This window comes from Crocodylus porosus, unplaced genomic scaffold, assembly GCF_001723895.1.
Source record: "Crocodylus porosus isolate Cpor-Errol unplaced genomic scaffold, CroPor_comp1, whole genome shotgun sequence".
NCBI lineage: Eukaryota > Metazoa > Chordata > Crocodylia > Crocodylidae > Crocodylus > Crocodylus porosus.
In genome coordinates, this window is record NW_017728927.1 from 9,243,065 (window position 1) to 9,262,836 (window position 19,772).

A 19,772-nucleotide genomic window follows, 5' to 3' on the forward strand; every position below is an offset into this window, starting at 1 on the left:
GGGGACAGAGCTCATGGGGATGGGGATGGGGATGGGGACGGGGACAGGAACAGCACAGCATGGCACTCCAGAGGCACTCACCGAAATCTGGGGTGCCACGCTTCAGCTCCTCCAGGTACATCAGCTTCTTGCGCACCACATAGCCATAATAGTAGTCTGCATGGTGGGAGAGGGGCAAGGAGTCGCACAGGGCTGAGCTCCCTGCCTGCCTGCCTGCCTGCCAGGGCTTGCTCTCCTGCTCCCTCCTATGTGCAGCCCCAGCCTGCAGGGCCTGGTCTGGAGCAGACCCCACGCGACTCACCTTTCTTGGGGCATTCCAGCGGCTGCAGGTGGACGATGTCGCCCTTGTGGAAACTCAGCTGGCTGCTGTCCATTGCAATGTGGTTCTTCACAGCGACCACGTACTGAGAGTCCTGCAAGAAGGAGAGAACCGCACAGCTGGGCTGGGCCCACACCAGGCACTAGGGCCTCGTACACCAGTCACAGCACAGCGGGCACCAGCCAGTGGCAGAGTAAAACAGCACACATGGCACCCCCATGGGACAGCCTGTGAATACCCCTCCATGCTCAGAATACAGCTCCCAGGCACCGAGAGCAGAATACAAGTACACACACGCATGCCTACTGAATGCAGACATACATATGCATACATGCACACCTACTGAATGCAAACATACATACACATACGCACATGCATGCACACCTACTGAATGCAGACACACACGCACACACGCACACCTACTGTATGCAGACACACACGCACGCATGCACACCTACTGTATGCAGACACACACGCATGCACGCACACCTACTGTATGCAGACGCACACACACAAGCACCCATCCATGCACGCACACTTACTAAATGCAGACCCCAGGCTCAGAATACAACCCCACACAATACACCCATGGGAGCCACTGCCGGTGTCCCCATCCTCAGCAGAGCTGGTCCCACAGTCTAGCATGGGCCTACGGGAACAGCTCTGATACTTCCCCCACCCCAGAACAGCAAGGGAAGTAACACCAGCAAGCAAGGGAGTAGCGGAAAAGGAGGAGTGGATTTTCTCTTCCTTTAAGAGCTTAAAAGTAGTCCCTGGAGCTCCCATAGTGCAGTCCAGTCCCAAAAGGGGGTGCAGCCACATCACTGCCCCTCCTCTAGACCCAACCCTAGACTCATGCATGTGGATACTGGACACTGAGCCCAGGCTGGGAGTAGAAGCTGGCATGCAGCAAAAGCAGGATGCCCCCTGCACATGGGGGCAGCTACTGCCCCCACACCTCACACTCAGAATATGACCCCACAGAAATTCACGCTGCTCTCAGAGTAGGGCCACACAATCACTCACACACACGCAGCCCACATAGCACACAACCTCCCACCAGCTACACACATATTACAACTACCGACACACCAAGGACACTCTCACCTGGCAACAACCGTTCTTGCCCACTCGAATACACCCTGGAACCATGGTCAGGGCATTTAGTCACACCACCTCTCTCTTTCCTTTTCTCCACAGCCCCCCATACCCTGCCTGAGCCCTCTGCGACCCAGCCCCAGGTGCTCCTCACCTTCTTGATCTCCATGATGAAGTAGTCAATCATGGCCTTCACCTGGGCAGCCTTGGGGGAGAAGAGGATGAGCTTCTCGCTGATCAGGTTGAACTCCAGCATGTTTCTCGAGGGCATGGTCACGAACAGGACATCGGCATAGCTGGGTGCGAGGGGAGGACGGGGTTACGCAGGCTGGGCCGTGGTGGGGAGGGAGAGCCCAGCAAACCAGGGGATGGGAGAGAGCCGGGCGCAGGACCAGTTGAGGTCCAGGGGCAACACTAGTGCAGTTAAGAAATGAGATGCCCTCCCCTTGGCACTGGGCTTGTCCTGGGGCTCCCCTGGAGTGGCTCTGTAGCACCAGGGGGACTAGGCCTCAGGGCTGGCATGCCCTGGTGCCACGGGGTGAAACGCAAGGGGGACAGAGCATAGCTATGAATATGCAGACCGCTCTCCTCCAGCAGCACCTCCCAGCAGAGGGTCTCCGTACCTGGGCACTGACTGGGGCAGAGGTGTGAACATGCCTGTGCATGTGTGTGCACATGCTTGTGTGTTCAAGAATGTGTGGGCATAGGTGCAGGCATATCTAGATTTGTGTGCGGGCATGTGAGACTGCTTGTGTATGTATGCAGATGCACGCACATGTGTGCTCATGTGTGTACAGGCATGTGGCTGTTCACAGCCCTTTGCAGAGGTGCCCTGCAGCCGGCTCTGCAGAGAGCAAGGATCTTGGCGCTAATGGATTTAATTAGAGCAATTACCTCCCTCCAGCACCTGCTGCTCCATTGGAAGCTGCAGTCACACAAATGCTGATGCCAAGACACGTGCCAGCCTGACTTGCCAGCGTGGGGGGCCGGCTGCTGTGCACGGAGTTAGCTCCTGCCCAGGACTTACCTATACGTCCGCAGCACCCGCAGCTGCTCCCCAGGCATGTTGGTGCCCTTGATCAGCCTCAGCAGCTTAATGCCTGTGTGGGACACAGCCAGGATCTGCACCCCGGTCCCCACGCTGCCCTGGGGGAGGGAAGCAGGCACGGGACAGATCAGCGAGTGCCAGCCCCACCTGCCCCACTGCTGTATCAGTGCTGGAGCAAGGACCACCAGCCCTGAGCCCAGACGAAGGCACGGCAGGAGTGCTGCCCTTGGGACCTCCCCGGGGCATCGTGGTCTGGCTGGCATGACACTGCCAGCTGGTTATTAGGCAGACCCCCTCCTGCCACCCACCCTCCGCCTTCTGCCCCAGCGTCACGCCCGCACCGTGGCAGGGAAGAGGCGGGAGAAGTAGACCTCCCAGCTGTCCCGGGCCATTCTGACGATCTCCTTCTTGACGCTCTCATCGGCGACGGGGCTGAAGGAGTCCAGCTTGTTGGCCGCTGCAGTGAGACCCCCCACCCATCCCACAGAGAGGGTCAGGCACCGGCTGCCCCTCCCCAGGCCCTGTGCCCCTCCATGCTGGAGCAGGGAAGAGGATCAGGGCCCAGGGCTGCCAGGGGTGGGGAACTGCCTGGCCAAGGCCATGGCATTAGTTGATGTGGGGGGACAGTGATGTCACATGGATGCTGCCCTTCCCATGGGGTCCAGTGTGCCCACGTGGGCTGAGACCCAGCACAACTCACTACACCCCAGACCTAAACCCAGGTGGCAGCTGCCCAGGCCCCTGTGCGGGCTGCAAAACTCCTCTCAGCTTGAGTGGGACCTGGCCTCGGCCCTCAGTGCCTAGACAGGACTGGTGCCAAGACAGCTGTGAACAGCTGGTGGATGGGGTGGGAGAGAGCAGGCCAGCCCCACTGCGGGGAGACAGCCCCAGGCTGGCCGTGCCACAAGGGGCGGTGGGCATTACCGAAGAGTGACCTCATGCGCTGGCGCTCCTCTGGGCTGATGCGGACGCAGGCGTCAGACAGTGTGTCGTTGAAGATCTGCGGGCAGGAGCCGTCGCGCTGGGTTAGCAGCTGGATGAGCCCCTCCAGCTCACTCCCCCATCCAGGGCTCAGCAGCCTGCAGCCCCTCAATGCTGCCATGCAATTTGTCTGCTGAGGGCAGACCTAGCCTGAAACCCCCCTCTCCTGTCCCCCGACAGGGCCCAGTGGACTCCCCACAGCTGGTGCCCGAGCTGCTGCAGCTTGCGTGGATGATAGTGGGACCTCACCTGTCTGAAAATGAGGTCCAGCAGCAGGGGGTGGTTGAAGTTGTCCTTGGGGTAGAAGACCTGGAGGGGAAGAGCAGGGGTGCTGCCAGGTGAAGGGGGACGGCAGGAAGGTCTCTGCCCCCTTTCCTCCCTCTCCCCAGGTCGCTCACACTGGACAATGTGTTTGGGGTGAGGTTTCCACGAGGGCTCGAGAGACGAAGGAGCTGAAGTGGCCTTGAAATCCACCCCGGTGTGCCTGTGCCAGGTGCACACGTGGAGAAGCTGCCCGGGGCCAGGGTGTTATAGCGTGTCAGCTGCCCGCTGATAGGTGCTTAGCCCATGGCGCAGGTAAGCCAAGTGGAGGGGCTAGGTGCTCTCAGCAACATGAGCTACCACAGCCTAGGTGCCCTTTACCCCAGGCCAAAAGCAGACACACAGGGAGCAGCTGCCATGCTCTGCTGCCCTGCCTGGCTTCGTGTCTGGGAACAGCCTGAGGCTCCAGCATCACAGAGGTGCGTTGAAGGGTCTCCCCCACAGATTGGCCTGCACCATCCTGCTTCGAGTCGCCTCTCGTCCCCGCTTTGCCAGCACAGGGCGGCTAGGAAGAGCAGAGCCGCAGCCAGCCCTCTCCCCTGAACCACCCCATCAATAACCACTGGGCCAGGCTGAGGACCCTCCTGACACAGAGCAGGAGGTTTAGGCTTAAAGCACCTGACCGTGGCCCGTGAACTCCCCACTGCACGTCTGAAAGGCAGCAAAGGGCCTGCCCAGCAGTGGACATGGGTGGGATCTGGCTCATGGAGCCTCTGATCCCAGGCAGGAGCGTCTGGATGGTAACAAACCCCTGGTCACAACACCACTGCTCAGCTGCCCCCCAGCTGGGGGCCCTCACACTCCACGTGTACCCCCCCTCTCTATTTTGCTGGGCCCTCGTCCGAGGCTTGCATGCAAGAAGAGCCTCTGCAGCGGGGTCAATTTGGATGCACCATCCTAAGGAGAACAGGCACCATCTTGTCCTGTCAGTCGGCTGCTTGTGCTTCGCTGCCTGCAGCAGCTATGGACGGCAGTGTTTTGTCACATAACCACCCCAGAGGTGGGCGCATTCCCAGGCTGGCTCTCCCAGGGCCTGGCCTTAGGCAGTCGACTGGGAGGTGGGGAGGGGGCTGTGCGCACGCCGTACCTCTTTGCGGACGTAGATCTTCCAGGGCACGTTGCAGTAGGTGTAGAACTCCTCGCTGAAGCGCCGGTGCAGCTGGGTCTGGATCTGCTCCTCCTGGGCTGGCAGGTCCCGGGACACTATGACTGCAGAGAGACGCCGAGAACGGGGTGATGGCCTGCAGCAAGGGGTGAGGGGGGCACCACAGCCTGCCCCTACTGCCCCTGGACACGTCAGGACTGAAGAACCTGAGCGTCTGGGATCCATAATGAACTCACCCACCCCCCACCCTCTGCTACGATCTCTCAAGGGGGAAACCAAGACACAGAGAAGCTAAGTGACTCGCCCATGGGCACGCAGTGGCAGGCCAGGCACAGGCTCTGGGTCTGCTGTGCCTTCTCCTGGTGGGAATGTTAGTGCAGGCGAGGCCTCCGCTTCATGCGCCCATGGCTTTGGGAAGCCAGGCAGGCCCTTCTCCCCTCGTCCATGCCTGTGTTCAGCTCTCTTGCATTTATAATGCACCTTCTGCCCTGAAGGATCTCAAAGCCCCTTTCACGGTGAAGCCAGTTCAGCAAGATCATTTCAGCCACCCCCAAGATGCAGTCACCTCTGGGGCAAAAGGCGGCAGCTGTGTGTAACGCAGCAGCACCATGGATGCGTTGACCCCTAATGCAAAGCAGTCCCTTGTGTGGTGGAAGGTGGCAACTGTGGGCAGCAGCCCTCTGCTATTCCCTTTGCTCAAGGCTGAAGTCACCTGCTGCTGAAATGCAGCTGCTTCTGGGGAAGGGGCAGCTGGGTAATAGCAGGTAACAGGCAGCACAGGGGGAGCCTGGTGGTGCAGAACATCCCAGCTCTGGGCAGGATGTGGTCTGGGCATCAGGCTTTGCCCTGGATTGCAGGGTCAGCTCCTGCAGAAGGTACCGGGGCCCTCGATGCAGCCAGGAGCGGGGCTGCGCGATTCCTTCCACATGCTGCAACATTATCCCCGAGGGATCTTTGCTGCCTGATCTCATGGGGCCATCGCCCTGAAACATGAGGATCACGAGCTCCGGTCATGTCATCCTGCAGCTCTCGTTGCTCGTAAAAGCCAAGCCCCTGACAGGGTGTGGAGCCCTTGGCCCTGGCCACAACAGAGCTTGGTGGGACCGGTGGCCCCCTCCCTTCCGCCTCCCGCCGGGCCCTGCATGCTGCCATTTGCGACCACCTGCGGGGTCCAATTTGGGCTGCCTGAGTTGGGTTATGGGGAAGGCTGTGCCTTGAGATGCTCCCTGGCCCCCTGCCAGGCTCCAGGTCAGCCCTGGGGTAACTGATACCTTGGCAGCCAGCAGGAGTCTTCAGGGGGTGCACATTATAGTGTGTAAAGCGTCTCTCGGACTGCCCGTTGTACCCGTTGCCCTCTGCCCTACAGGGCAGAGGCAGGCTGTGACCCGGCTGTGGGTAGGGGCTGCTGGGTGCTCCCTCCTGCCTACAGGCATGTTCACAGCGTCTCTGCAGGATGGTCCCAGTCAAATCACAGAGACCTCACCTTGCCCAGCCCTGCTGCACATGACTGCCCCTTGTCGCCTGGGGACTGACGGCTGGACCAAGCCTCAGCAGCTGGGGGAAGTGTAAGGCTCCAGTCCTGAATGCCAGGGGCAGCCACCCGTCTCCATGCCCCGGCGCCGGTACCTGGCATTGCCACACGGACAGGGCTCCGAGAAGGGGCCAGCGTCACCCGGGGAGGCCTCTTGGTCACAGGTTTCACCATGGCCACCGTTTCCTTGGGCATCTACAACCCAGAGAGAGATAGACCTGAGTCCTGGGAGGACTTAGGTTGCCTGCCCTAGGACACCCCCAGGTGAGGGGCACATGCACTGAGGAGCCCGGATGGCCCCTGAGAGGGGGAGCAGACCCCACAGAAGGGGACATCGGGGCTCACTCTGCAGGAGACTGTGGCGGGGCAGGAAGGACGACTTGCAGGCTCCTGCCTTAGCAGCACAGCCCTGCTGTTAGCCCACAGCCCCCCGACCCAGCCAGGCCCCTCTACCAGAGTGGGAGGCAGTGGTGCGATGGCCATCTGCCTCTTCAGGATCATCATGGCTTCCTCGTGGGGATCCATCTTCTTCACGAAGACCTTCCCGCCCTCCTTCCTGTGGAGACAAACCATGGGGGGCAGCAGCTCAGCAGCAGGGTAGAGAGCGGGCTCCGGGGGCCAGGGATGGGTGCAGGATGAACCGCAATGGGACCCAACCCCGGCCCTGCCTCATGGCTGTTGGGCACTGTCCAGGGTGGGCGCAGCTGGCCGCGTTGGTGACTAGGTGCCAGTCACCGTAGGGGGACAGGCTCTGGGTTGCAGGCACCTTGCAGCCAGCGGTGCTCAGGGCTAGCCCCTGGGCAGCTCTGGATGGGGCCCACGCGGTGGCTGTTGCGGGGTGGGGTGGAAGGCTTGACAGTGACCAGGAGCTCACCTGAGGGTCTCTGGGAGCCGGGTGGGCTGCTGATACTGCCGGATGATGTTCCTGATGTTGCGCGTGGGCTCGGGGAAGTGCTCCGAGTTGAGCCTGCTGTGCCGCACCAGCTCGCCGGACCAGCGCCGGGGGGGTGGAGATGCTGCGGGCCGGGGGGGGAGCGTGGGCAGCTCGGTGAGAGGAAGAATCTGGCTCCCACCAGCTCTGCCCAAGGGCTGGGGCTCCCCCATCAGCTCCTGGGCTGGGGCAGGTGACCAAGGTGACTGTCATGCAGCCCTTTACATTGGCTGGGGGGAGAGCCCGGCTCCCAGGGGGCATGGGCCCTGCTGGGCTTTGACCCCTGCTTCAGCCCCATAGTTGGCATCTCCCAGCCCTCCCCGCAAAGCACACAGAGCACAAAGGGTTATGAGAGCCAGCCCCACATGCGTGTCCTGAGCTAAGATCTGAACCCCCACCCTGTCCCTTCCCTGGCTTCCCACAAGCCGCAGCTCCAAATGCCACGGGACCAAGCCCTGAGCCCAGGGAGATGCATGTGGGGGGGGAAGGAGGAGGCTAGTGCATAGCCCTTACCGGCTCTCCGTAAGGGTCTCTCCTGTATGGGGCCAGGAGCGGCTGCAGTCCTGCCAGGCGGCCCATTCACCCCCCTCCTCTGGAAAGGAGAAAGAGAAACAGCCCATCAGTGAAAGGCTTTACCACCGGGTGTGTGGGGGCCCTGCCTGGGCGCCTTTGTAAGGCATGGAGGGGGCTGAGAGGTCATATCACTTCCCCCAGCTGAAATGCAGCCACCTCTGGGGGGAGAGCAGTCAGGTGGGCTCAGGGGCCTGCAGAACATCTCCCCTGCTCCCGTAGGTTTGCACCAGGACAGGCCGCTCTGAGGAGGTTCATGAAGCAAGGCTGTGGCCCTGCACAGAGCAGTGAGGGAGCTCGTGGTCCCACCAGGGCAGGCCCCTATCCGCAGGGCTTCCAGGTGGTCCCGTGCCCATCTTGTGGCTAGCCACGGAGATCAGGGGATGGGAGGTGTTCCCATCCACTCCTCTCTGCTTGTTCCCCCCACCTTCCACCCCGTGTCCTGAGGGTGAGGGGCAGACCCACCTGGAACGGCGGTGCCAGGCCCGGCCTGGGGCTGGGGCTGGACACCCTGTAGATAGCTTGCTGCTGCAGAGCCATTGCTGGCCTGCCCATCGGACGAGTCTGTGACAGCAACACGAGGGGAAGGGTCACACACCCCTGGCCAGAGCTCTGGCACATGCCCAGGATGCCCCTCCTGTCTCTCAGCCCAGTGTCTCCCCTGAGGGGCCACAGACATGCAAGACAACACCCAGGGCCACTGCAGCCCCAGCCGCACCCCGCCTGGGAGCAGAGCAGGGCCGGGAGCTCGGGGCTGGACGGAGCCCCTGGGGCATTGAGTCCAGTCCCAGGTGTTTGTAGGCAGCCACTGACCCATACATATTCAGGTGTTAAAGATGGAAGTGTCCCCAGACGGCCCCACTCCAGTATCACCCAGCGGTACCAGGACCTCTGCCCTCCCCACTGCTACCAAGGGAGTCCACGTGGGGTCAACCAGGTGCCCCAGCAAACCATCAGGCCCCCATTCCTGCTGGGCAGACCTGCTCTGAGCCCAGGGCTGCCCTTCCCGTGCCCCTGCATCCCCCTGCCCCACTGACCAGGAGCCCGGCTGTCTCCCGGTGAGCCCCTTGCTGCGCCATCCGGGTCTGCTCCACACCTGCGGGGGCAAAGGGGGAAGAGCAAGTGGTGACATGGCAGCTCCAGCTGCTGCCCCTGAGCAGGCACAGAGGAGATGGGTAGTTCCTCAAGCCCCTGGGCTGGAGAGGAGCATGGGCAGCCACGGGGGCTTAGACACCATGGGGACAGGCTCGGGCTGGATCCCTCTCTTGGCCCTGGCGTGGTCCCTGTGTTGCTCCAGGGATGCTGGTCCCAGCCTCCTGCATGCCCTGCTCTCCTCCCTTCTGCTGGGGGCAATGGGAGAACGCGCTGGCTTGTCTCTAGGGACCTGCAGGTCGCTCTCCCTCCTCTGCCCTGCTACCGCCCCTCTGCGAGGAGCGGTGATGAGTGCAGCTGAGCCGCAGCCTGGATTTTCGGAGGGGAGAGTCCTGCACAGGCTCGTGAAGGGAGTTGACATGTCCCAAGTCAGGCCGTGAGTCAGTGGCAGAGCTGAGCTTGGGCCCCCAGAGTCCTGCCCCCTGAGCCGGCACTGCTGGGTGCTGTCTGTGCCAGGAAGGAGAGCTTCACCCGCACTCACCAGGCCGCGGAGGCATCTGCGTGGGGGCTCTGGCACCGCCCTGCTGGAGGTTGCTGTTGCTGCCCCTACCTCCTACCCCACCGCCGCCCTTCATCCTCTGGGACATGACGGCCGGCTTCTCCAGCTCCTGGCATGGCAGAAGGGAGCAAACAGGGGTCAGGGGCAGGCTAAGAAGAGACAGAGCCCCAGCCTGGCTCCTCCTGGGGTCTATCATGGCCGAGGTGGGGCACAGATCCTCTCCAGCCATGCTGTGCTCAGTGCATGGGTGGGAGCCCCCACAAAGCCACCCCGCTGGTTGCTGGGTCTCTGAACCTCCTTGCTTCAGATCCAAGCTGGTGCCGGCCCAGCCCCAGAGGTAACGGAGCTCTTTCCTGCAGCCCGCCAGGATTACCACAGCCCAGCACAGCAGCTCCATGCAACCACAGAGCTGCCTGGGGCGAGTTTGCTGCTGCAGTCGGTCTCCTTTACAGCCATTCTCCAGAGGGAAACAGAAGCTATCAGGACAGGACCACCCCCCCGGATCCACCCCTGGTTCCAGCATGCCCCCATGTCCTCAGCACCTCACCATCTTTGATGAGTGTGGGTGCAGGTGCTATGAGTCCTGTTCTCTATGTGGGGCACGGAGGCCCATGGGCACTAAATGACAGGGCCAAGGTCACACAGGCAGTCAGTGGCAGAGTGGAATGGAGCCAGGCTCTGACCAGCACCAGCCCATGCTCCCCTTCCTCACTGGGCACTGTGGTGCTTACCCCATTCCCATAGGACAGGACGGGGTCAAACAGGCTGTCCAGGTAATGATCCAAGCCCTTCTGCATTCGCGGTTCACTGGAGGCATCAGACTCTGCTGGCAGGGCCAAGACAGACAGAGGACAAGTCAGCCAAGGGCTTGGTACATGTGTCTGACGGTCCCTGACTGCATCCAAAGCCTGCTATGGGGTCCAGCCTGCTCCAAGGCCCCTGGCCACACAGAGGTCATAGCTGGGACGTGTGGGACTCCCTGCTGCGGGGCCCGTGAGGGCCAGACACAGCAGCTGGATTTTTAGAGGGGCAAGGCAATGCCATGGCCAGCTTAACCTCCATGGGACCAAACTTCAGGCTCCAAGGCCTCCACCCACTGCCACTGGGGCCAGGGTTTTCCTTCCCTGCCCACACCCTGTAGCGCCTGAGTGCACTGGGGAAGGGTACCTTTCTGTACGGTGTCAGGCACTGGCGACCTGGAGCTGGAGCCTGGAAGGGAGGAAAGCAATGCAGTTGCTGGACCTGGCGTGTGCCAGGGCACAGTGGGTACCAAGGAAGGGCGGGGAGTCCAAGACTTACCCTGACTGTGATACCCATCTGAGTCCACCACACTGGGAGGCTCAGTGGGTGCCTTGGTGGCCGGGGGCGGAGGGACTTCCTCATCAGACTCCATGCCCTGGCCAAACACCCTGCAGAGGCCAGGATGGGAGAGACCCTGTTAGTCACCCTGAGCTCTTTAGCCTCATCACTGCACAGAGCAGGCGCCTGGCAGCACCTGCCGCCCCACTGCTGGAGAAGGCTGCAGATCCAGAATGGGGCTGGGGTGAAGGTTTGTGCCATTCCCACCTCTCCCCCAACATGGTTGCTGCAGAGATGCTTCAAGCCTGGGCACAGCTGGCATCTGCAGCCGAGGGCACCGGGCTCCAGGCATTAACCCTCCCTCCAGGCTGCATGGCTGTGCCACTTGGCTCATCCAGGGGCACCAGGAACAAGGGGCTGGGAATCTCGGTGTTGCTCCCAGGTGACTGCCAGACGCCCAAGGGGCACTCCCACAGGCTGCCTGGTCCCCCCAGATACCTACGCCCAGGGGGCCCCCCGGCTCTGCTCCAGCCCCTCTGAGGCAATGAGGAAATACGACTTCTGCTTGGGGAAGCCGTGGAGCAGCTCCAGGTCGGAAATCAGGTCCAGGACGTAGTCATGGCCGGCCAGCTCGGCCCACTGGGCCCCGTCCTTCATGGTGACGGACCAGCCCCGCCAGCCTTCTGCTATCCCCCTGCGGGCACAGCACAGCCCCTGAGCCAGGACGGCGGCACAGGGCAAGCCTCAGAGCCCGCCCTGGCGCCGGTACCCTGCTGCTTGCAGCCCCACAGCCCCCGGTACCTGGACTTGAGCAGGTCTGCAGCCACGCTCTCCCCTGTGCTCCAGGAGTGGATGGGGCAGGAGAAGTGGTCGCCTGGGGAGGTCAAGGCAGCCCATCACTTCCCGAACCCCGTTCCCTGTCTGCATGCTCCCCGCCCCAGCCTGGCTGCACGGGGGGCTAAATGGGGGCTGGACCCCCAGGACAAGCAGGCAGCTCCCCCATGTGCTGTGCCCCCTTTGTCCTTCTGTCTGCACCCCTTCATCCTGCCCTGTCCCCGCTCATCCCCTGATCGCCGTCTCCCTCCTGACCCCAACAACCTTGTCCCCCGCAGCCTCCCAGTCCCTTCCTGGCCCCCAGAACCTCCCCCTCAAAAAAGCAGGGCTCAGTTCTGCCCTCTCTACTGCCCCGTGGCACCAAGGAGAGCAGCCATTAGGCCAAGGTCAGCTCCACCCTCACCGTTGAAGCAGTAGATGTCCAAGGCCATGTTGGCTCTCTGCCGGTTGGTCGTCCACTCCAGCAGCGATGGGGGGTAAGCCCGGGCCACCTCGGGCCCAAACCGGGATTTCAGCATGGCCTGCAGGATCTTGTGCTGGCACACGTACTTATAGCCATTGAAGGCGTAGTCGGACACGAACCTGCAGAGGGAGGGTGGCTGCAGGGGGGAGCTGGGCCAGCGGGACTGACAGCAGCATACGGGAAAGGGGGTTTGCCCCCATGCCTCTTTGGCCCATGCCTGTGCGTGGCACAGTCCCGGCCCCCGGCTACTCGGGCAAGGTAGGCGTCGAGGGAAAGCAAGAGCGGCCAGGGGTGTCTCAGGTACAGCTCGGTGCCTGTGGCGAGACCCCCCGCCACAGGCCAGCTCAGTGCCTACTGCAGCCGGCCACCACCTCATTGCTTTAGAACAAGGGGCCCAGGCCAGTTGTGGGGTGCAGGGGCTTGTGGGTCCAATCCTTGCTGGGAACCATGGTGTGTGCATGGACCGATGCCCTCCATGCCCATTGTGGAGTCACTGAAGAGGGCTCAGGATCAGGCCCGATCCTCCTCGGGTCCCCCAGGGAAGGGCACCACCACCCCACGCTGCATGACCGACCTGCGCGGCCCCAGCACTCACTTGAGCAGGTATTTCTCCAGGCGGGCGGAGGGCATGAAGCAGCTGAGGCAGGCGGCCAGGAGGAGCCAGCCACGCTCCTCGTTGTTGATGTTGGTATTGCGCCAGACCTGGTTGGCGATCTGCACCAGGATCTCATCCCGCAGCCCCGGTGTCGAGAGCCCCTTCTGCACGATGTAGCTCCCAAACAGGTTCTCCCGGGGGCCGTTGAGGTACGGGTCACCCATGAAGCGCAGAATCTGCCCCGGGGGCAGGGGTCAGGAGAGATAGGGCACCGGAAGGCCAGTAGATGTACTTCCTCCCCCTTCCCCTCCTCTTGCCCTGTTCCCCGCACCCCAGCGGGCTGCAGCATCCATGCACCATGGCTCCTGGCAAGGGAGCGAGGCCTGGGCTCTGTGGATGCTCCCAGTGCTGGAGCTTTACAGTGGCCTTTCCTCTGTACCCCTGGTGTGGGCCTTTGCGGCTAGTGCAGCTGAGGGATGACGGGCTAGAGCCAGAGCAGGAGGGGATGTCCCGGGCCTCCAGCCCAGAGCAATCTACACGGAGGCGCAGCGCGCCCTTCCCAGTCCCCAGGCTGCAGCCACGGGGAGAACTGACCTACCAGCTTGAACAGGCTGAGCGCCTCTCGCTTCAGCTCCTCGTCCACGCGGGTGAGAGGGGCCGGCAGTGGGACCGTGAGCATCCCAAACAGGGGCATCTGTAAGGCAAGGGTGGATGCGCCGAACACTCAATGGCCAGGACTCCCACCCTGCTTGGCTCCTGGGGTGCCCAACCAGCCCTTCCCCCACAGGCCTGGCCAGGGGCAGAATTCACCTCCCTAATCTCCCCTTGCAATGGGGATGTTTGCGGCCCGTACTAAGGCCATGTCCTAAAATCCCACATTGCCCAGCTTCGATCGTGGCCTGGCCAGGCAGGACGTGGGGAACAAAGCACAGCCCCTAGGCTGGGATCAGCCGCTCCCCCGTGTATCCCCGCGGAGCCCGCAAGCAACTGGACCCTGGTTTTCTGAAGGGAAAGTTGAGATGAGATGCCCTGTCCGAGGTTACGCAGTATGTCCGTGGCAGAAGTCCAGGAGCCGCAGCCCCTGGCTCTAGCTGTATGACCGCATGCCTCTCTAATCACCAGGAAAAGTTCCCTCCTGGAGATGGATGAGAACCCAGGTGTCCTCGCCCCCAGCCCTGAGCCCGAGCTACCAAGACCATCGCTCTCGCTTCACATCCTCCACTTGGAGCAGGTGCGGAGGGGCTCAGCGCATTGGGGCCAGGCCTCCTTACCTGGAAGTGGGCCTGCACATACTTGGCCATGGGGTAGTTGTTGATGTCGAGTGGCAGAGTGGGCTGGGAGTCTGGCTGCATCCTGGGAGCGGAGCACAGAGCGATGCACATGGCATGTACCTGCCTGTAGGCTGGGGGGAAACCAGAATGGCTCATGGACAGTGGGCTCAGGAAGGGAAGGAGCTCACAAAGGCAGGGGATAAGCAGAAGACCAGCTTCTGGATGTGCCCATCCCCATGGCATCACACACCCAGAGCAAGGCACAAATCCACTTGGGGTCATTTGGCTGCCAGAGCGGGGCAGGTTCAAATGTACCGGCACCCCTACAGCTTGGGGGAAACCTGGCATGGGGCTGCCCTTGGCTTAGACCATAGCAGGGTCAGTGCCTCTTGGGCTGCAGAAAGCACTGGTGGATCACATGCAGGCACTTGGGAAGAGCAGCAGCAGAGGTTCGATGGGAGCAAATGGGAGAGCTCTTAACAGTGCACAGCAAACCCATGGGACTCGGTGCCCCAGGTACTGGTCCTGGGATATGACTGGGATTAGCCAAAGTGATGCAGGATGAATCTATCCAGGGCTATGGTACACACCAGCCAGGGATAACCTCAAGCTCAGGGCAGCCCTCACCCCATAATGGCCGGGGACCGGGAGCATCTGGAGCGCTCTGCACACATTCTTCTTCTGAAGGACCTGCTTGTCACCCCCAGAGACAGGACATGGGGCTGCACAGGCCTCAGGTGGACCCCAAACATCACAGTTTTGGTAAATGAGGCTTTGCCAGACCCTGGGAGCCCATGCTGCCCATGCCCCGCTCAGCATCCATGGGGCTTCGGCTCTTACCTGCCCCCTCCAGTAGCCTCACCAGGTCGATGGGGACTTCCAGGCGTGACACATCCATCACCTCCCTCTTGGTCAGCTCCTGAGAGCAGAGCACACAGTTGTTGGCCATGGCCCTGGATGCTGGTCCCCAATCCCCTCCCAAGCCAGCCCTAGCGCTGGGTGGTCTAACAGGCACTGGACCCCCTGCCTGCCACCCTCCAGGGACTAGCCTGGTTCGTGCTCTCAGAGCCCGACCCCAGCAGGGTTCAGAGATGGAGAGATGCCTGCACTGTCTGCTTAGCGGGGTCCACGCTCTCTGGCCATACGCAGCAGGACGTGAGCCTGGACCTCTGCAGCGTGGTATGCCTATGCACCCTCCCCATGTACATAGTACACATGCCACACTCAGCAGAGATGTGTGGCCACACACCCCCATCCCAGTGCACACCTGCACGCAAGCATGAGGACACACACACATCCTGACCGGCCTCCAGCATGTGCGCACACCTTCACACAGACTTCTAACACGTGCCCCCACCTGAGCCAGCAAGCCTGCATATATAGCTGTCCACCACACACACATATTCAGGTATCTTCCATGCACATAGTACATGTACAGCTCCCCATGCACCCACACACGCATGCACGTACACACATGCACACACAGGTAAACTCCTCTACTCTAATACACATACTATACACACAGCCCAGCATATACATACACAGACACACACACACATATATATAAATGTGTACATGCATGCACACACACACACTGGTGTATTGCTTTACCCTCTAATGCATGTACTACACACACCCCAGCATGGAGGATGTGTGTATATATATCTGTGGGGGTGAAGCAGGGGGCTTGGTGTATATATACACACATACACACACACACACATATACACACATACCCCCCCATCATATATGTGTGTGGGTGTACATACACATCCCTGAGGGCACCAGGAATTACCTGCTGAGCCCTTCTCCTCTCGTCCTCTGCCCGCCTGCGTGCCTCCTCCTTCCTCTGAAACCAGAGCAGATGGGCATGTTGAGAGCAGAGCCCACCCAGAGCTGTGGCTACCTGCACGGGTTTGCTTGCCCGATAGGAATCTGGCAGGATCAGGAGAGGGCAGGGGCAGGGGCACAGCATCACAGGAAGGCAGTGCCATCAGCAGGATCAGATTCGGGACCTCCGGGGGCAGCGGGCTGGCCTGGACAGCATTCAGCTGCGCTGGATGGTGATGCCTCTGGACATCTTCCCAGGCCAAACCCCTTCGACAGCCGAGACGTCCCCTTGCATAGGGGCTCGAACAACCACTTGCCCTGTGTGCTACAGCCCTCACAGCTGCGTCCGGCTGGATGGCGAGGGTCTGATCCCCGCTCCTCGCACTGGCTGGGGTGTCTGGGTATTTCGCAGCCCATGCATGGGTTAGGGACAGGCCTGGGCAGTGCAAGCTGCTGCCAGCCCATTTCCATCCCGACTGGCGCCCCCCGCTCTGTCAGTGCCCCCAAAACCCAGTGGTGCAGAGGCCCCCTCGGCTGCCCAGGCCTGCAGCAGCCGCTACCCCCCCTCGCGGCAGGTGCGTGACTCACCCTGAGATACCTCTTCCGGTTCACGTACACGTTCACCAGAGCCCTGAATTTGATGAGCGTCCTCCGCAGCCGCCTGTACCTCTGCCTGCAGCGAGCAGCAAGGCCGGGGGCAGCAGGGAAAGGGGGGCAATACCACGCTGAGCCCCCAGCACAGAGGGGTGGCTCCTAGACCCCCTTCAAGGCTTGGCTTCCAAGCAGCGGGAGCGGGGCTCTGACCCACAAGCACTGGCTAAGGGGGTGTAACACTGGGGTGGGCTAATGGCTCTGCCCTCTTTGCTGCCCCCATGCTCCCAGTGGAGGGGTTAGGGAGGGAGGAAGGTCTGGCAATGACCCCCCCGAAGGCCTGCCACCAGCACAGCTTGTGGCCCGATGCTGAGCCCAAGGGGCGTCTTTCCCGTGGCAGTGGGGACAGGACTGCAAGGGAGCAGGGGCCGAGCCCATCCCAGTGAGACCCGAGGAGAGGAACCCGCTTGTCCTGCCTCAGGACTCAGCACCCAGCCCCTCAGCACAGCCCAGCAGGTGCCCCGGGGCACCTGGGCAAAGCTCGCCCGGGCAAGGGGAGCCCTGCAGCCCTCCCTGCACAGGAAAGCACCCAGGGAACCCCACGCCCATGGCCCGCACCTGGCAAGGTAGCCCCGGGAGCGACTCTGGATGAGGATGATCTTGCGGCGCAGGGAGTAGAAGCGCTTCTTGAGGAAGAAGGTGCGGGCATAGCGCTGCAGCGTGAGGGCTGCCAGGTGGTGGGCCCGGTCCCGCTTGCTCTCCAGCTCCTGGTACAGGTGCTCCTTCATGAACAGCTGGGGAGGGAGGATGCCTGAGCCCCTGACCATGGCAGCTCACCTGGCTGGCCCCAGGATTTTGGATGCCCGTGAGCCCTCCCCCTCTTATTGCTTGTAACCTCCTCCTTCAGCCTGGGGTCACTCCACTCCTTCCTCCCCATCCTCCTGTGTCTGCTTCCCTGACCACCTTTGTCTCCCTGCCCCTGCCCTTTGCCTCTGTGACACCAGGCTGGGAAGGGAGATGCGGGGTGATGTCAAGGTAGGGCTGTGTGGGCCAGTTAATAAGAACTGGAGGCCGTGGGGGTGAAGCAGGGGCTTGGTACCACCCAGCCAGCAACAGCCCTGGCAGCAGGGACCAAATGTATGTGGCTGGGAAACCCCGAGAGGGGGGTCCCGAGCATCACGCCCCACCCCCAGGAGGGACTGGGAGTGTTCAGACACCTAAGGATGAGCCAAACGCATCATTTCCTTTCCCACAACCATGACTGTGGACATCACCCTTGGCCTTTTGGGGTCTGCCTCATGACATGGGGACATTGCGGAGTGACAGCTCCATGTTCCCAGGTCCCACATCAGCATCCTTCTTCCAAGGGGCCCTGGCCAGACGCTTGTTGGTGATGAGATTCAGGCTAACAATCAGGGCCTGATTTTTATGATCATTAACGCTCGTAACCATTATCCTTCTCATAGCTAATGCCTCCACCCCACCAACAGGGAGCAGGAGGATGGGGCCTGCCCCAGAGTGCTCAAGTATAGACAGGAGACAGGCAGACAGGCAGAGACAGACGGAGGGGAAGCACGAGGAAACAATGCTAGGGGGACAGTGTCATTTTTTCAGTCATGCCAATGCATATGCATAACTCAAAAGCTGTTTCATACCTGGGCCAGCCAGGACTGATGCAAGCAGGTCACTGCCCATGCCGACCACCTGCTTGTGAGCACAGCCACCCACTTGGCCCCATGTAAAATAGGGCCCCTCGCCCATGGACAATCTCACCTGGGTGTGCTGGGAGGCAGCACCGAGCCTGGGACCCAGCCACACCCCTCTCACCCCCCTCGCCCCTTCCAGGGTACACGGCTAGGGGGAAGGGGCTGGCGCCAGGCGCACCTTGCTGATGCCGATGCAGTACATGCTGGGGCGCAGGGCACACAGCTGCCTCAGCATTTCCACGCAGTTGGCCCCGTGGGGAGTGATGTTGTGCGGGACTTCCAGGAGGCACCGGTACCTGGTGGGACCCAGGAACGTGGTCAAAGATCACGGCTGACCCCAATACTCTCCAGAGACTCAGCACTGGCAGAGAGGGACCTGGGCAGGACCCCCAGAGAGACGCCGCCAAGGCCTCATTCCCCTTAGGGATGGTCCCTCTGCTGAGGACCAGGACAGGGTCGTCCCCCCACCCCGTAACTCGAGTAAGAAGGTTTCTCTAGTAACTCCTCTTGGCCCTACCCCTGTCTTTTGTGTCAGGACACCCCCACTCCCCTCCCCGCACAGCTGTTCCCCCCGGAGGAGCCCGAGGCCGCACCTCTGGATGAAGACCTGGAAGGGGATGCGGACCGGGAAGCCCTCTTTGCGGATGCGAATGGTCTCCAGGAGCCCGGAGTACCGCAGCTGGCTGCTGACGATGTCTGCCTCGAAGAGCCCCGGCTCCTGAGCCAGAGGGAAGGGAGATGAACACAATCCAGCCAGACCACCACACACCGAGAGGGGGCCATGGGGGCCCTGCCAGCGAGGGGGATGATGACTGGTGAGAGACTTAACCTTAGACCAGTGCTTTCAATGGGATGTCAGGTTCAGCCTGAGCTTATTTGCTTTGCTGCCCTGGAGTCCAGGTACGGGGGTGGGGGTGGCTTTTTCAGACTGCAAGAGGACTGCAGGAAAGAGAGAGGGGAGGGACCTCCCATGCAGGAGACAGCATCTCCAGAGCATGCAGCTTCCTTTAGTTAGGTAAATGCCTCTGGCAAAGGAGATTCGCTTCTCCATGCCAAGCTCTTTCTCCCCACTTGGCCAGGACCCACCACTGCAGGTCTGTAGAGAGCTCACTTCCTACCCTGGTCAGACCAGCCTCCTCCAAGGGTGCATGCATCCATCCAGGGGTGGATGCATGCTCACCTGCCCAGTGTGCCAGGCCTGCAGAGAAGTACTAAGGCTTGTAGCCTCTAACAGCAGCCACCTCCGTGGGGAGATGCGGCCCTGTGCCCTGGAGCAGGGCCTGGGAGTCAAGCCACGGGGCAGAGAGACAGCAAAGTAGATCTCTGTCACCTGCAGATGCCAGAGATTGGCTCTGTTCTCTGGAGTCGGGGGGCAGGACAGGAGAGCAACAAACATATTTGCTTTGGGCATGGAGCAAAGTCAACATGCAGAGACAGCAGGTGGGTTTCGGGGCATTGTCTCCTTCCCGCCAGGAGGCAGCTGCTGCCCCAGCCTCTCGCTGAACAGGCCTCCAAGCTCTCACAGAAGGCAGGTGACACGGCACAGAACTGGGTGGCCCAGGCTCCCAGCAGCTCCCTCCCCACGTACGACCCGCTGGCCCATCTGCAGGCTTGGGCACCGCCATGCT

At 61.6% G+C, this 19,772-nt stretch overlaps 1 protein-coding gene across 1 annotated transcript in view; it reads right to left on the reverse strand.

Annotated features, from left to right (window-relative positions):
- MYO15A (myosin XVA) overlaps positions 1–19,772 on the reverse strand; it is a 51,690-nt gene that overhangs the window by 13,429 nt on the left and 18,489 nt on the right. Inside the window, exons 21-50 of the mRNA XM_019542141.1 lie at positions 18,738–18,862; positions 18,323–18,440; positions 17,057–17,232; positions 16,436–16,520; positions 15,813–15,866; positions 14,858–14,936; positions 14,018–14,148; positions 13,345–13,440; positions 12,747–12,982; positions 12,092–12,270; positions 11,656–11,728; positions 11,357–11,548; positions 10,855–10,964; positions 10,723–10,764; positions 10,287–10,381; positions 9,538–9,664; positions 8,942–9,000; positions 8,370–8,468; positions 7,848–7,932; positions 7,278–7,419; positions 6,857–6,959; positions 6,499–6,598; positions 4,855–4,976; positions 3,696–3,755; positions 3,390–3,465; positions 2,807–2,922; positions 2,445–2,563; positions 1,572–1,713; positions 302–413; positions 82–156 (exon numbers count right to left, since the gene is read on the reverse strand). Coding sequence (XP_019397686.1) covers positions 82–156; positions 302–413; positions 1,572–1,713; positions 2,445–2,563; positions 2,807–2,922; positions 3,390–3,465; positions 3,696–3,755; positions 4,855–4,976; positions 6,499–6,598; positions 6,857–6,959; positions 7,278–7,419; positions 7,848–7,932; positions 8,370–8,468; positions 8,942–9,000; positions 9,538–9,664; positions 10,287–10,381; positions 10,723–10,764; positions 10,855–10,964; positions 11,357–11,548; positions 11,656–11,728; positions 12,092–12,270; positions 12,747–12,982; positions 13,345–13,440; positions 14,018–14,148; positions 14,858–14,936; positions 15,813–15,866; positions 16,436–16,520; positions 17,057–17,232; positions 18,323–18,440; positions 18,738–18,862 — 3,328 coding nt within the window. The remainder of the gene's footprint in view (positions 1–81; positions 157–301; positions 414–1,571; positions 1,714–2,444; positions 2,564–2,806; positions 2,923–3,389; positions 3,466–3,695; positions 3,756–4,854; positions 4,977–6,498; positions 6,599–6,856; positions 6,960–7,277; positions 7,420–7,847; positions 7,933–8,369; positions 8,469–8,941; positions 9,001–9,537; positions 9,665–10,286; positions 10,382–10,722; positions 10,765–10,854; positions 10,965–11,356; positions 11,549–11,655; positions 11,729–12,091; positions 12,271–12,746; positions 12,983–13,344; positions 13,441–14,017; positions 14,149–14,857; positions 14,937–15,812; positions 15,867–16,435; positions 16,521–17,056; positions 17,233–18,322; positions 18,441–18,737; positions 18,863–19,772) is intronic.